At 41.8% G+C, this 17,562-nt stretch overlaps 1 protein-coding gene across 1 annotated transcript in view; it reads left to right on the top strand.

Moving 5' to 3' along the window:
- Positions 1–17,562, top strand: part of RAPGEF5 (Rap guanine nucleotide exchange factor 5) — a gene marked incomplete at both ends in the record, with an annotated part of 162,974 nt that overhangs the window by 49,164 nt on the left and 96,248 nt on the right. Inside the window, one exon of the mRNA XM_080611916.1 lies at positions 2,126–2,174. Coding sequence (XP_080468042.1) covers positions 2,126–2,174 — 49 coding nt within the window. The remainder of the gene's footprint in view (positions 1–2,125; positions 2,175–17,562) is intronic.

Consider the following 17,562-nt stretch of genomic DNA (forward strand, 5'->3'; position numbering starts at 1 on the left):
AGATGGGCTTTTCTTTACAGTCACTGGGAGATTTGCATTTTTCAGTTGTTTGGGTTAATTGGCATAGTTTACAACTGTTGCAGATTGTAGTGTTTCTTCAGGCTAATCTTGAAGACAATGTATTTATTAAATGCTAAAAGATAAATTTGAGACTTTAGTGCACTGTTTCTTACTGTCATAACCTGTGAGAATAGACCAGGATCAGGGCATTGACATTGCTGAGGTTAATGAACACAGAGGGTCAGATCAATTTAGCCATGAAAAGTTATTCAGAAACAACTTGGGCTTTTATTGAAAATCCTGCTCTAACTCTGGGTAGCTTGTCTGTGTTGTTACTAGTGTGCATTAATTGCTGCAAGCAATCAGGCACACAAGTTATTTTTCCACAGAAGTGTTCTTCCCATCTTACTTGCAGTTTATGCTTACATTAGCCATGATTAACAGTTCTCCAGACATGGGAATGAGTGTACAGGAAGGAAGGAAGGGAAGGTAATACTGCCAGCTTGCACAATTGTTCTGGAAATGGAACAACATTTAAGAAAACTGTGGCACTGCATTCATATTTTCCTGCTTGGAGTGGCAGAAAGCTGTCCCTCTCAGTGGGGCAGCATCAAGGAGTAGAAAAGATCCTTGTACCTTGCAAGGACAGCAAAAAAAACTCCTTCGTCCTTTGACACAAGGGAGGGAAGGATGTAAGCAGAGGAAGGATGTGACCTGTGTTATGACTGCCTTCTGCTACATGTAGAGTGTACTGCTGTGTGGCTGTTGAGTGCCTGATCAGTGGATGCTGGATTTACCACTGTAGTGAGATGTCCTGGCCGATTTTGTCTGTCTTTCGGCTCAGACAAATATTATCTTAACTATCCTTGTTTCACATTTTCAAACTTTTCTTCAGAGTCATGAGAGTGAGATGTTGACAGTGAGATGTTGACAGTTGTTAGTAATTTTATTACTTTGGGGATCCTCCATGGGCTTTGTGCCTTATTGTGACCATACCACGTCTTGTGAATGATGTTTTGAATTTCACATGCTCTCAGAAACTGGATGCAAAACTTCCACTGTAAAGTAGCCTTGAGCTTTGCATAGGTCTGTTAGACAAGAGGGTTAGTATACACTACAGGAGACTTTGTACAGAGAAGTAAGGTAGAAAAATAGTTGGAATCTCCTGTATTTGTTGTCAATACTAAAGACAGGCTGCCTTAGGAAAATGAAGAAAATTGAGAGGAGCTTTGAGGTGTGTGAAAGAGTCTGAGAACATGGATGAAGCAGAGGAAAGGAAGAACTGAGGTTAATGCAGGAGAGTGTTTGGGGTGCTGTGGGGTACAATGGGACAGGAGATGGCAGTGAGGAAATATGAAGCATAAAAATAATGCTTACTACAGAATTTTACTGTTAGAAAAAGGAACAAACCTATGGAGAGAAGTGGGTGTAGAGTTGAGTTGGCTATAGGTGATCATGCAGAGATTATAGGGAAAATACGACGAATGCAGAGACAAGAGGCTGAGGAAGGGAGCTGGCTAGCATGTCAGAGCTGTTTCATCACAGGCTAAGTGAAATAGCCTGTAAATCTGGAAATCAGATTACTTCTGCATGTTCATCTCAAGCTAAACTTTAGTCCTGAAATGCTCAGCCATGCTATTAGGAGAGGTTGTTTCCTCCTGACAGCTTCAAAACCTGAATGTCACTTATAGATGTGAACCTCAGCCAAACCCCATCATGGAGAACTCTCTTATCCTGGAGTCACACATAAATCCAGCCTTACAGGGTGCTCAGCAGAGGCAAAACAAACATTTAACAGGGAAAGGAAGAAGCTTCAAGTGTGTGCTTGTGAAAGAGATATGCTGTGCAAACAAATTAGAGGTTGGGCTACTGAATTACCCATTCTCTAATGTCATGGGAATTCAAGGAATGTGCAATATTTACCTGAAATTAAAGTTGTCGTAGAATTCCTAGCTGAAGACTTGCTAGGAAAAGTGACTGTAGTTTCGAAACCAAGTACCTACGTAATTCCATATGCAGTTGACTGCTCCAAAGAATTGATAGCCGGTATCTTACCAGTGTTGCATTTTGTTTCATTTGACTGTGCTAGTAACTATAATTATCCTTTCCTTTCCTGGTATTTTAGGTGCAGAGAGAACTGGCTGCTGTCATTGCCTTGAAAGCAAGGAAGTCAGGTAAGTCAGGCTGGACCTGAGAGGGGGTTTTAGAATGCTGTTCCCTTCTGTTGTTTATTAAAGTATTTGATTTGTCACTGTTGTCTTATTAATATGGGGAAGCAAAGGGAGCAGACCTTGTTCCTCTCTCCGTGAAGAATCTATATATATATACATATAGCACAATGCAATTACTGCCAAGCTTTGCTTCTCCTAGCTCATCAAATCTAATGGACTGGCTGATCAAATCAGAGTGTTAGAGTTGAATGTCAACTTGGGTCTCCTCCTTGCCCAAATCACTATTTTGTCTGGGCTTGCACTTTATAAAAGAAGGCTGTCTTTCTTTGACTTACATTTAAGACAAGTAAGTTGATAATTTTCCTATGTTTTCTTTTATGGCCCAATATCTTGTGCCATCTTTGCTGTGTTTAACCTGCCCAGTCGGCAGGACAACCGCAAAAGGACAACGTTGTGCATGAAGGTGTTCTTTCCTGAGGACTTGTCTGTATATCTGTATTGCTGTTGAGGGAAGTTTCTCTTATCATGGCAGTAAAAGGGGAAAGGCAAATGGATGATTGAAAATATTTGGCAGTATAAGCATTTAGAGTAAATGCTGTTGATACAGTGCAAAGGCTCAGCTCCATCAGTGTTTTATAGCACAGCCATTTTCAGAAGATATCATCCTTCCTGAGCTGGAGTGGAAGCAAGAGAACTGTTTTCCAGGCACTGCAAGGGAACTAACAAGACCTACTTGGACAGACCTGACTCTACACAGAGTTAACTCCCTGATGTCTTCATGTACAGTGCCGCAAGGTCAAACTGTGTATGGTGAAGTGAGAGCTGAATGTATTTCCGGAGTAAAACAGAGATGGAGTTGCCTGAAATTATTGGCATGTTCCCAAAGCCCCTGAGGTCTCTGGGAGCATTTTCACTGACCATCTCTTGTTATCTTTGGTGACTTTGCTAGAAATTGAGATCATGTATCCTGCATTTTTTGAGCTATTATCTGACCTGCTAATAATATTGTGTCATAATATCTGTATCTGTCTATCTGCGGCTTAAAAGTACAGCACAAAAGTTATTACAACATGCACATGACACATAACATGATATTATAAACTTGAGATACCAAAAAGATGTGGCTGGCATAGCTGCAGATACGTCCTTGTGAAAATGTAAGTATTACAGATATATTCTAGACACACTTTGATGCATTTTTGTCTGCAAATAGATGTACCCTTAGGTCATATCCACAGTCATCTGTAAATGTAAATCTGCAGAAAGTAAACAAAAATCTACGTGTGAATTCAGACCTAAATTGCTTCTGTGTAATAGCTTTGCATCTGAAACTGCTGTTGTATATGATGTTAAAACCCTTCAGCTGCTTGCCCTTACCTTGTGTAATCTCTGTCCCACCTGAATTATAATGGGTGAACATGGAAATGCTTCTGCTGTCGTTTAGTGCAGGAAAACACAGGCAATTTTAAGGAAGAGCTCAAGGTAACATTTTGTTTTTCTGTAAAATAAGAGTATGGTGCTGGGTACCTTTTTTTAGTGCTCATACAGTTTTAGGAAATCTCCTTCCTTGCTTTTTGGCAGTTGTGTTGGCAAATATTACTACTGTTACTGGCAATAAATAAAATTCCATTCCCCAAAAGAATTGATTTTAACCTGAATTAACCTCTCGTTTCCTTTCAGTAAATGGTTACATAAATGGTTGTGTCAGTAGAAAATGGAAGGGGAGTTAGATTAGGAATGAGCTGGAGGAGATGAAAATAGAAAGGAGGGTAGCTCTTGGAGCCTACTTTATACTAGTGTAATTGCAACCCACATTGAGCAGTTATAAAGTTAAAAATCAGGTTTTAGTTAAAAATCACAGCTTTAAATAAACAAAGTTCCCTATAGAGCTTTGAAGTGCTGACCAGCCTTTCCTGATACATTAGTGTAAACACTGAAAATATCAGTTTAGATCTGAACAAAAGATACCTCTTTAGTCAGTTTAACTAGTGCATGCTTGTTGAAATTTGCATTTCTTTATGCCTCATCTTGGATGACTGTAAAAAATGTCTACATGATCAGGCAAAACTGTAAGGTCTAATTTAAGTTAATGCCTTTAGTACAGTAGGAGCAGAGTAGATTAGGGTGGTTGATTATGCTGTTTTGTTTTATTGCTGACGGTTACATTCACAGCATAGCAGTTACTGTTAGCAATCAAGCTATGATGCTGTGCCTGGTGAAGAGAGGTGTATTTCAGAGGAAGTACTACTGGAGCTAAAAGCCACAGTATCTTTCGAATATACTGTTCTTCTAACCCTCTCCAAGACTCCATATAATTCCAGGAAATAAAGATCAGACAAAGGGTTTATTTTGGCCTGAAAAGAATGGAACATCGGGCCAGCTGCCCTGGGTGGCTTCCAGGCTGGTGGGAACAGAGTGGGTGCCTGGCTCATTTGCCCTAGTATACGTGAGAGGGGAGTGCAGGTGATGGGCACAATCCTAACCTGCTGTCTGGAACCTTCCTGCAGTGGGTAATCGCTTCATTAACTGAAAGCCTTCCTAGAGATCGGCAGCCTTAAAACCAAAGCTGTTGTGTAGAACTTCCTGCGCTGTTCTTGATGGCTTGGTGGTTTTTAAATTAGAGTGTTGCAAAGTATTTCCTCTAGATAGCTGGTTAGCGCTGTGTCCTGGGTTCAGCAGTAGCAGTCATTTTTCTCCTTCTTAGTAGCTGGCAGTGCTGTTTTTTTGACTTTCAGCCTGGGAACAACCTGATAACACCAATATTTTTAGTTGTTGCTAAGTAATGTTTACTCTGACCAAGGACTTTCTGAGTCTCATGCTCTGCCAGGGAGGAGGGGAAGTCAGGGGGAAGCAGAGACAGGACACCTGACCCAAACTAACCGAAGAGGTATTCCATACCTCAGCGCATCATGCCCAGTATATAAACTGGGGGCAGTTACTTGGAAGGGCTAGATCACTGCACTGGTCGGGCTGGATATTGGTCGGCAGGTGGTGAGCGGTTGTATTCTCTTCCCTTGTTATTTCCCTTCTCATTATTATTGGTGGCAGCAGTAGTGGTTTCTGTTATACCTTAGTTACTGGACTGTTCTTATCTCAACCTGTGGGAGTTACATTTTTTTGATTCTCCTCCCCATCCCTCTGGGAAAGGGGGGAGGAAAGCAGGGGGGAGTGAGTGAGCCGCTGCGTGGTTCTGAGTTACCAGCTGAGCTTAAACCATGACAGTTCTTTGCTTTTAAGCATAGAGAGGATTTTTATAGGTGACATCATATTTTTGGCACAGTATCACGTAACAATAATTTCCAAACATCTGTTTTCAAAAGGCTTTCTCCACATCACCAGTTTCTTTCAACTGTCAGCCACTTATCACAGAAAAGGTGAGCAAATTTGGAACACTTATCTTCTAGTGAAAGAAAAATGCATAAATCATCTTTGAGTTTGAAAATCCTTCAATGCACTTTGCCATGAGATAACTGGTGAACCTGTGTGTGGTACAAAATATTTTTATTGTCACTGCCCACCTCATAGTACTGCTTAAAGGTAATCTTGATATAAAATTAACCACACTGATGACAGCTTCTAGCACCTTGTACACTTCTGGCTCTAACTTGTTTGATTCAATAGGTTACCTATGAACAGCACAGCTTTTTAATTTAATTTGGTGCAATTTCTGCAAGCTTACCCATGAATCCTCTTGTTGCTGGGGTTGGTGTAGTTGCTGTACTTGCAGTTGGTGTAGCTGCGTTATCTGTTGCTGTCAGAGTTTGAGTAGCTGCTGTACTTGTCACTAGGGTTGGTGTAGTTGCTGTATTTGGAGTTGAAGTAACTGCGTTGTCTGTTGCGGTCAGAGTTTGAGTAGCTGCTGTACTTGTCACTTTTGCCACTTCCTCCCAGTCAGGCTGATTTCAGCCTCTAGTACAGTCAACTCTTGGGATCCTCCTGTCACTCCAGAAATATAAATGGGTTCCACCCCTTGACAGCTTGATGGCATCAGGGTACACTGTGCACCCATATCTACTAGAGCCTTATACTTCTGTGGGACTGATGTGCCAGGCCATCTGATCCACACAGAAGTGAGCGTATACTTACAAGCGTGTACTTATAAGAAGTATAAGAAGGGGAGTGAGCGAGTGGCTGTGTGGTTCTGAGTTACTGGCTGGGCTTAAACCACAACATGCTACCAGTAAGAGCAAAATGTATTTTTGCTTAATGTGAAGACTATATAACTTTTCCTGAATTACTTTAATTTCTGGATGTACCTCTGCCCTTAGAGAGGCACTCCACAATCGTTTAAATGTACTTGAAAAACTGGCTGATTAAAGCTTCCATATTACTTGTCTAGGACTGTTGTAGTAATCACTGGGTTATATTGCATGGAAAGAGCTGTACAAGCACATAAACACCACAAGCACATAAACACCACAGCTCCCTCTGCAAGAGGGGAAGAGGCTCCAGCTAGACAGGTTTGCTATGCTTGGAGGGGGGAAAACATTGCCTTTGGTTACCTGGGTGAAACAGTTTCATTTTGTTTACATGAAGCTTGGATCTGCTACCTAGTGTATATATATAAAGAGTAGTAATTATAACTATTTCAGTTCTTGGGCCAGAATTGATGTTAAAGAGATTTAAACACTGTTTCTACTGACAAAATGCTTTGAAAACCACGGCAGAGACCTGAGCCTGTGAGGTAGGGCAGAGGATCAAATTCTTGCTAGTGCAGGATCTGACTTGATGGAGAATGGTGGCTATCAGAAAATAAGCCAGCAGGGTGAGAATGCCTTATCCCAAGATGTGTTCTTATGTTTTTACTGTAGGGTGGAAGAATAGGAAAAACACATAAAACTGACAGGTGGCTGAAGGAAAAATGCAGAACCTGAAAATTGAAAAACTTCTGCACTGTCGAGAAAAGCTCTATTTTCATATTTCAGACGTGTATTGCAGGAATACCACTCTGATAGTGTGATAGTGAGGCATAAGGTAATAGAGAGGTAATTGAGAGCTGTCATGCAGAGGTTTCTTTGCAAATAAAACCACAAAAGAAAAAAAAAAGTTTAAATGAATGTCTATAATCCTGAGGCTTTGATGGACCTCAGTAACACTGTTGACTAGAAAGCACATTTATATTTCATTAGAATAAAGCTCTCATTATAAAGGTGACCTAAGAGAGGGAAATGACCTTATGCACTTCTCTGTGGCTTATAAAAATGCATAAAGAAATGTTCTTACTTAACCTTAGAAATAAATAGATTAAATGCTGTCTTCCTTGGTTTGGTAAAAGGTCTTTGGGAAGCAAGTAACTGGAGCAGAAGAGAACTTTGCTTTTAATTGTAGGCACTTGGCATTAGAATTGTGTGTATTTATACCTTGCTGACTTCTGATGGCTTCTGCAAATGTGCTGAAATGTATCAGAAATGCAGCCTCTCATAGGAAAGTTTACAAGGGTTGGCATTTATCTCAATTGCTTGTCATGGCTCATGGCATGTTTCTTATGAGTTAGAGATGGTAGCTAAAACAAAGATAAAAAGCAACAAATAGCCTAAGGCTGGAGTCTTTAGCCAGTGGCATAGCTACAGAGGTACATCTGAACTGATCAAAATCTGTCAGGGAGATGCTCTGAACTGGTGCTAATACCCTCCCCTCCCAAACAAGGCACTTTGCATTTCTGAGCATGAACCTAGATGCACCCTGTGGCATCACTCATTAACTTTATGTCTAAAGGAATTTCTATAACTTTATTCATGCAAAGGACCGTTAGTAAGAGCATGGTTCTGGTCCTTGTGTTTCTGAATATACAGCCTAATTAAGATAACAGCTGAGATATCAATGATACCTCATTGGAAGAGGATGATTGCAGTTTCTCTTCAGGCATTGCAGGAGCAGCAGCAAGGCTGTGGGTGCTTCTCCCTTCCCTGTGAAGGGCAGGGCAGCCAAAAAAGCCCTAGCACGTGTGGTTTTGCTCCCTCTTAAGAATGGTATTCAGGTTTCCACAATATAGTTAGATACTTTTTAGTCAGGCCATTCTTAAATTGACAAGCTGTATTGATTTTTTTTAAATGGGTTATTTACATTTATTGATAATAATATAACTTCTGTAATGTATTAACTTTATATTTGAGACCTTCCGGATTACCTCCACCCTATTCTGACATCTATGTATGCATATCCACCCTTCTCCTTTTCTTTTGTATTGCTTCTGTCAGGACGTAACTGCTTATGTGATTTGCTTAGTATTTTTATTTTAGATGATTCAATAAGAAGCAGTCACTGGGGCTTAGACTTTGCTGACATGAATGAAAATCAAGCTGTGAACAGCTGTTCCTTTCCCCAGCCACTGCACCACCTCTACAGCGCTCTGTCAGAGCTGATTGCTGACTCAACTCGAACACACTCCAGGCAATGTCAGCCCAGTTAAAAACATGAGAACACCCAGGTTGAGTCAGGTTAAAAGTCCATCCATCTGCAGTCCTACTGTGAGTGATGAGTACGGGATGCTTAGAATAGAGAAACAGAGCAAGTACAGTCCTTCTTACAGTCCTTCTTCTGATGTGCGTACTCAGCATCTACCAGTCTGTGCTAGAGGGATTTTGCTGTACCCACACTGCTGTGTTAGCTTTTCTGGACCTTTTCTCCATTAATTCATTGAATTGCTTTTTAAGTTTGCTTATACTCCTGACCTTCATCATTTCTTGTGGTGGCAAGGCCCACAATTCATGTGTGCGGTATGTGAAAGCATGTTTTTCACTTGTTTTAAATACATTCCCCACAACCCTCATTCCCTTGTGATACAGCTCTCTGGTGATGGAAAATGGTGAATAATCCATGCCTAGTTCAACATTGTACTATTCTGGATTTTGTGTAGCTCTGTCACGCCCCAGTCAGTTGTCTCATTTCCAGGCTAAATCACTACTCATTCATCATACCAATTCTATTCCATTAAATCTGATCATCTTTGCCACATCTATTACATTAGGGGCAGCAGCATGTGCTAGAGTTGGCACAAAGTGAGGGTGGCAGGGTGGGGAGGTGGGGGGATATGGCAAGGAGTACAGTAAAACCCTTTTGGCAGCATTAAGCTCTTTTATCAGCTTAGTTAACTCAGGGAACTGCATCTTTACCATTCAGCCCTTTTCCTCAAGTAGCACAAATCCTTGTGAGACTTCTTGACAATTTTGCTTCACAATAATTAGCAAAAACTTTGTCATTTGGAACAATATGAATGTCCTATGTTATGTCGTTAGTTTTATTTACTTGTAGAGCAGAGTTGTTACATAGACAATGGAAATAATTAGGAATTTGAATTAGATTTGTATACATAGTTAAAAAATGATCAAACATCACTCAAGAATGGAGCAATTCAATGTTGTGTTTAAATCTCGAACATATTAAGTAGCCTTTGAATGTACAGGTTTTGTAAACAAGCAGATATATTTCTGGTGTACAGTGTGCACAGTTTATTATCATATATTTTCTGCTACTGAAAAAGGGCATAAAGAGGGATGAAAAAACTTGACCCTTTCTACAGAATAAAGTGGCAATTATGTCAGAGAGGTGTGCATTTTCCTTTGTTGAAAAATTGAAAGGTTGAAGAGTGGGAGAAGGTTTATATCAGTAGAATCTCACTGTTTTCTGTGTCCCATTATGTCTCTTCAGTGGGTTTATTTACCTGAGTAAGACATTTCATTACAACTTCAATTCCTCCAAGCATCCCCTTCTTTAAAGCAAGATGTCCTGGGTTCAGCAGTAGCAGTCATTTTTCTCCTTCTTAGTAGCTGGTGCAGTGCTGTGTTTTTGACTTTCAGCCTGGGAACAATGGTGATAACACCAATGTTTTTAGTTGTTGCTTGGTTTACTCTGACTAAGGACTTTCTGAGTCTCATGCTCTGCCAGGGAGGAGGGGAAGTCAGGAGGAAGCAGAAAGAGGACATCTGACCCAAACTAACCAAAGGGGTATGCCATACCACAGCACGTCATGCCCAGTATGTAAACTGGGGGCAGCTACCTAGAAGGGCCAGATCACTGCTCCAGTCGGGCTGGGTGTTGATTGGTGGGTGGTGAGCAGTTTTATTCTCTTCCCTTGTTATTTCCCTTTTCATTATTATTATTGGTTGTAGCAGTAGTGGTTTGTGTTATACCTTAGTTACTGGACTGTTCTAGTCTCAGCCCATGGGAGTTACATTCTTTTGATTCTCCTTCCCATCCCTCTGGGAGTGGGGGGAAGAAGGGGGAAGTGTGCAAGTGGCTGCATGGTTCTAAGTTACTAGCTGGGCTTAAACCATGACAGAAGAGTAAAACTTAACAAAAGGTGTGGAATAAAAGTTCTTTTGCAAATGTTACTCATAGCATTCATTCTGGAGAAATAACCAATCAAAGTAAAGGCGCAGGAGTGTCATGCTGGTGGTTGGTCTCAGTAGCTTTGTGTTTACTTTTCCTTTGCCTGTTGAAATGTGGTTCAAAATAAAAGTTCCATGTGAAAACATAGCTAGGAATATTTTAAAAGTTATATTGTGCCTTAAGGATTTCGTGCCTTGAAGTAAGGGAGGTACTTGTGTGTCTTCTTTAAGAGATCCTGTTTAAACATTTTATGCCTTATTGAAGGGAATGCCCACCAATGTCTTGCTTCATCCCATGAGACTCTTCCATTACTTCTGAGATCAGGCGTCCCAGTAAACTAGCAATGCTTGAGAAGTATAAGATCAGACTGCTTCTGGCCCTGGGGAATGGTGCTCATTGTGTTGACCAGTCAGGAATACTATGTATGTCACACACACACACAGTTGTGCTGTTCCGTGACTGCATCGGCAACCACTTGCTTTGTGCCCACTCTGAGCAATGCCAGGATTAGGAAGTGCCCTGGACAACATCAGTGAACAGACTACACAGTTGTGCTCACCAGCCTTTGTGTATTCAACAGCTGATGTAAAGCAGAATGGACTCTGAGTCTTGGAAGAAGAAGGAAAATAGCTCCCAAGAGCTCTCTGGTGGCAATTACACTGAGAGGGATTATGGCAGTGTAAAGTCTGGTTTTTGCAGTTGTTGCAGAACTTCAGGCATAGTTCTTTCTCTGTAATCTATAAGGCACTTGCACAGAAGAGGTGAGCCATGCAGAATAGCTGTGTAGGTGACTGATATTTTGCACAAAAAGAGATTGCTTGGCAAAGTCAGAAAGACAGCAATTGTACCAAAAAAACCCAATTCCCAGGTGAATGTTTTGTTTCCAGTGCTTTGGGAGAGGCACTTCCAGAGAGTTGAAAGAATTTATTTGTTCAGTGTCTTCTTTGTTTCCTGCTCCTTTCCCACCCATGCCCAGAGGACGTTTCTATGGAATAGAGTGGTCTTCTTTACACCAGCCTCCTCAGTGACTGTCTGTACCTCATTGTTTGATCAGTTCTCAGCAATCATTCTCCCCATGCCTGCTGATCATATAATGGGCTCTTCTACACCCTTTCATCATCGTGTTTCAGGCAACACTGCTATAGATACATTCACTGCCACTTTATTTTTTTTTATTTTTTTTTTTAATTTTAAATACCATTTGCATGAGAATGAATATCTAAAAGAACTGGGTAGCAGTTAAGGCTTTCTGCATTCAGCCACCAAATGGTTTTCCTTGAGCTGCTATTGCTACAAAAAACATTGATTTTGTCTGTCCCTGTAGTGATCCTGTAGTGTTTGCAACTTGTTTTCCCTTTTTTTCTGCATGATAAAAAATCATGTAAGTTTGCATGTTCATAGAGTGAGTGTAAAATGTGGCTTTTCCTTTGTATGTATCACAAGGTGCCAGGCATTGAAAATCAAACCTCCCCAGGCCACATGAATTTACAGTAGTTGATTATCTATTAAAAAATACCTCTCTTGTTTAGCCAGAGGTGTTTTACAAATTATGTATTTCTAATGCACCACAACCTTGAATGAAATATGGGCCTTCAAACCCAGATGAAATGCTTCAATTCTGAGAACAAAATAAACAGAACTACCTAACAAAGCCAGTTGAATGATAATGTGAAAAGAATAGCAGCAAAAGCTCCTGACCATAATCTGAGTTGTGAAATATTGGTAGCTTTACTTGGTATGCTCATTTTTTAATTTACAATGACTATATAATGTAGGTGGGTCTGAGTCTCATTTAAACTGAGGTTTGTCCTTCCTCTGGTCATTCAGATGCAGTGGAAAGGAACAGCGCCTTAATGGTGTGCGGATGAGGAAGATCAAATCTATGTCTGTCAGCCTTCTTTTTTACCACACTGGCTCTGCTCTGTTTAGATTGCAGATTCCTACCCTTGCTCTGTTCCTTTTGATAAACTCTGCAATGAGAGGAAATGTCTTTGCATCGTTTTTGGGAGTCCTGTTTCCTATTTGAGATCTGAGAAATGGCTTGGAGCACTAGGACCCTTGGGAACTTATTTTTCTGTGTGGAAACCAGACCAGCAAAATGAGTACCCTCTGTGCAAATTCAATATTAGTTCTAGATCTAAGGTCAAGCAGAAGTTAATGACCATTTTTTACGTACAAATCACTTATGAAACCAACATTATATTTCACGCTTTTGTTATTTTAAAATGAAATGAAATGTTGGAGTAATTTATATTAAATTGACTTAAACTACAAAGGATAAATATCATGAATCCCAGATTCATGTTTGAGAGAAAATGGCATTGTCACTTGCACCGTAGTTCATTCCCCAATTTACAAGCACCTTTATTCCATCCTATACTTGCTGTGCTTTTGTAGATACAGAACAATCCTGTAAGTGGGAGAGTCTGTCTTTAATAATTTTTGCATTTTCTTTGTTTCTTTGATTATCTGATTTACTCAGCTGATTGCACAGCTGTCTGAGCAACACCCCCAAGGGATCTGCCAACTGTTTCAGAGATATGTATTGCACTCAGTGAAGGGAAGTCTGTACAGGAATTTGCATATGTATATATATATGCAGAAATAGTGGGAATGAATGAGAAAGCTCAAAGGCAATTTTTGTATTGCTAATAAAAGGAGACATGTTAATGATGAGCTTAAAAAGCTTTCTCTTTTCAGTAATTTCTGGGAAAAGATTACAGTTTTGTGATAAATAAGGAAAAGTTCTCAGTTGGAGGGTTTTATTCTTGGGATTATCACTGTCTTTTATATTGAGTTTTTGGGGATTCAGAAATATTCAGTGCTGACTGGTTTTCCCCCTTTAATTTGGAAATAGGACTTGAAAAACACGGGAGTACGTATGAAGACCTCGTCTGGCTTAAAAAGCGTCCCCAAATCTGAGGCTGGTAAAACATTTACTTGCCTTACATAACCTACGGGATCTGGCTTTTAGTTTTCCCAGTAGTATTAGTATGATCTATTAGATGTTTTTTCATTCTCATAAATTAGTAAGTATCATCAAACATTATAATACTTAGACCTGCCATAGTAACCACCATCTCTAGAACTCTGTGTATAACCTCCACAAAGAATGATAGGATACCACAAGCACCATTGCTCAAAATAACAAAGAAGTTTTCAAAAATCATGAAATTAGCTTAGAATTATGTGATTAAAAAAAAAAAATAAAAAAGCTTTTCTGCTGTTTGTTTCTGAAAAGCTTCATGCTAGCAACTTCCTTTATAAAAAAGCCAGAAAAGAAACATGCATCTCAAAACAATGGATATAAGAAGAATGCTAGAAGTTGTGAGCTTCCCAGCAGCTAACAATAAATCAACTGGTGCGGGCTGTTGGCAATTCAGAGCACTGGAGCTTTCCTCAGGGGAATATTCTTGCAGATTCCTGAGGTCTTTTCAACAGTGATGGTTTGACAGGGGCAGAAAAACAGGCTATAACCATCCAGCAGGGATGAGACATGAAAATCTGTTGGCTTGTCAAATAAACAAAGTTCTTCTGTTCAGAAGTAGGCTCTTTACTACTTCCAAGGTGGTATGTGTCTTCTATCTGTAGAGAGCATATAGGTGCCTCTTGCTTACTAGCTAAAGAGATGCATGCATGAATTTTGGTCACAAAGTACTGAAAGGATTGCAGTCTTACAAAGAGTAGAGTAGTTTCATGTTCTAGTGTCCTGGGTTCAGCAGTAGCAGTCATTTTTTCTCCTGCTTAGTAGCTGGTGCAGCGCTGTGGTTTTAACTTTCAGCCTGGGCCCAGTGCTGATAACACCAACGTTTTTAGTTGCTGGTCAGAATGTTTAGTCTGACCAAGGACTTTCTGAGTCTCATGCTCTGCCAGGGAGGAGGAGGGGAAGACGGGAGGAAGCAGAGACAGGACACCTGACCCAAACTAGCCAAAGAGGTATTCCATACCACAGCACGTCATGTCCAGGATGTAACTGAGAGTTACCTGGAAGGGCTAGTTCACTGCTGGGTGGGGGTGAGGTATCGGTCGACGGGTCGTGAGGTGTTGTATTCTCTTCCCTTGTTATTTCCTTTATCATTATTATTGTTGATGGTAGCAGTAGTTATTTGTGTTATACCTTAGTTACTAAACTGTTCTTATCTCAACCTGTGGGAGTTACATTCTTTTGATTCTCCTCCCCATCTCTCCAGGAGTGGGGGGAAGAAGGGAGGGAGTAAGTGAACAAGCTGTGGGGTTGGGTTTAAACCACAACAGTTCTTTTTGGCACCCAATGTGGGGCACGAAGGGTTGAGATAACGACAGATCTGACCGGAGTGTGTCTAATCGTATTTGTGAAAAGCACTTGTCACAATGCTGATTTATTGGCTCTCAAAGCTGTTTCTCTTGATCTCACAGTTTCAGTATGTCATAGCTTACTTAGAGCCGGTATTTGCTGTGTTTATCAAGTGTGGGCCTTGGTCTAAGGTTCTTGTCTCATTGTAGTTTATGGTAATGACTTGTACTATGGGAGAGCTCTGGCAGCAGGATGGGATGGACATGGCCGTGAACTTGTACCTGGCCGCCCCGCTGCTCTTCACCGTCCTGGCCCTAGACTTTGCCTCAGTCTTTGAGAGGCTGCAGGAAGCCGAGGGGGAGTAGCCCTGGGAGCCGGCGGTGGCCGAAGTGGCACGGGAGAGCAGCCCTGGGGACCAAGAGGCAGCAGGAGCGGGGCTGGAGGCCGGGAGGGAGCGGCTTCCAGTGGAGCAGGTCGGGGCGGTCGAGGAGGGGAAGGAGGCAGCTGCCGAGCAACGGGAGGAGGCGGCGGAGACGCCGAGCCCCGCGGCTGAGCCCAGCCCCGCGGAAAGCATCCCCCAGCAGCCGCCCACCGAGCCCCATGAGCCTGAGCCCCAGGAGGATGCAGGAGACCACACAGCACTTTCCAGCAAGGCAGAGGAGGAAGATCTGGACTCAGAAAAAGAGAAGCTGGTGGTGAGAGAGCCTTCAAGCACAGCAGCTACACCAGCCCCAGTGACAAGTACAGCAGCAGCATTTGAGAATTCTGAAGGGTTTGAATGGCCTTTGGGTACCCTTGGGACCTGCCTGCTGATTGTGATGGGGATCACTGTGTTGGCACACATACAGAGTGTGTTCTACCCATGACCATTTTGTCCGATCTCAAAAGTTAAGCAGAGTCGGGTTTGAGTCTTGTCTGGGTTAGACAACGACATAGGAGGGCCAAGAGGTTTTCCTCAGGGCTGGACAGTCATGAGTGGCAGGGTGTGTGGGACAGTATGGGCAAGTATCTAGTCCACTGGGCCCCTCCAGTGCTTTGGAAGCATCAGAGATGGAAGGCAGCTATATGGAGTCCCCAGCGACAAGTTGCAGAAACTGCTGAAGGGGAGGGTGAATTATTTGAGCCTGGTTGGCCCATGACACTTCAGGCCATCAGGGCAGAGATGCAGCATAGAGATGGACTCGTGATCAAGGTGTGGACTTAACAATGGACACTATTGCCCAGGTTATTCACGAGTGTGAACACTGCACACAGCCTCTCCTGCTCTGAAAGACTGTTACAAGAGATGGAGCCCGACATCATGGACTGAATGGACTCAGCAGCTTTATAGGGATTGATCCATGATCTAAGATAAGAATGCACTGAGATGAGAATGATGGTATATTGAAAATGTGTGATCTAAGCATGACGTGAATGGTATGGAATCGGGGTGGATACTGTCCTGGGTTCAGCAGTAGCAGTCATTTTTTTCTCCTTCTTAGTAGCTGGTGCAGCGCTATGTTTTTTACTTTCGGTCTGGGGACAGTACTGATAACACCAATGTTTATAGTTACTGCTCAAATGTTTAGTCTGTCCAAGGATTTTCTGAGTCTTATGCTCTGCCAGGGAGGAGGGGAAGATGGGAAGAAGCAGGGACAGGACACCTGACCCAAACTAGCCGAAGGGGTATTCCATACCACAGCACGTCATGCCCGGGAGGTAACTGAGAGTTACCCGGAAGAGCACTCTCTGCTCGGTCGGGCTCGTTTCGACGGGTGGTATCATATTCTCTTCCCTTGTTATTTCTCTTATCATTATTATTATTCGTGGCAGCAGTAGTGATTTGTGTTATACCTTAGTTACTGGACTGTTCTTATCTCAAGGATGTGGTGGATCCAGTTTGAGTGATGGTTATGTTCCCTTTCCCTTCAAACCCCCATGATTCTGCTGATTCTGCTGTGGTAGCTAGTACAAAATTATTTACTTTTGTTTCTTATTTTGTTGTTATTTTTCTGCTAATTTAATGAACTGAAATAGGATTTCTAAAGGACAAGGCTCTCCCCCACAAGAATGCTTTGTTCCAACATTAGTTTACAGAAGCATCTGCTAGGAAAATCTCAGCTCTGGTCTGTGGAGGCACAAGCAACTTGAATCAGATGATGGCCCTTGTGATCTCTAAGTGACCATAAAATGTCAACATCCTGAATCCCTAGGCTTATTTGCAAATGGGCACATTTGAACTGCACATTAGCAAACTCATTTAACATCTTTTTCTTTCATTCATGGTGATCTGCCCTCCAAAGGAGGAGAAAAGATGCAGGTAGGAAAGAGAATGGGTCAGTCTATGTTTGTTTGCATTTTTTTTTTTAATTGTCTCTGGTCTTAACCCTGAACCCAAACATGGAATCACAAAATGGGTTTGAATTGGAAGGAACCTTAAAGCTCATCCAGTTCCAACCTCTGCTATGGGCAGGGACACCTTCCAGTAGACCAGGTTGCTCCAAGCCCCATCCAGCCCAGCCTTGAACACTGCTAGGAATGGGGCAGCCACATCTTCTCTGGGCAACTTGTGCCAGTGCCTCACAACCCTCACAGGGAAGAATTTTTTCCTAATGTCTCATCTAAATCTTCTCTTTTCATTTAAAGCATTCCCCCTTGTCCTGTGCCTACAGGCCCTTGTAAGAAGTCCCTCTCCAGATTTCTTGTAGGCCCCTTTTAGGCACTGGAAGTTGCTCTAAGGTCTCCTCTGAGCTTTCTGTTCCCCAGGCTGAATAAGTCCAACTCTCTCAGCCTGTCTTCATAGCAAAAGTG

The sequence above is a fragment of the Psittacula echo genome, assembly GCF_963264785.1.
Source record: "Psittacula echo genome assembly, chromosome: 2".
Classification (NCBI taxonomy): domain Eukaryota; kingdom Metazoa; phylum Chordata; class Aves; order Psittaciformes; family Psittacidae; genus Psittacula; species Psittacula echo.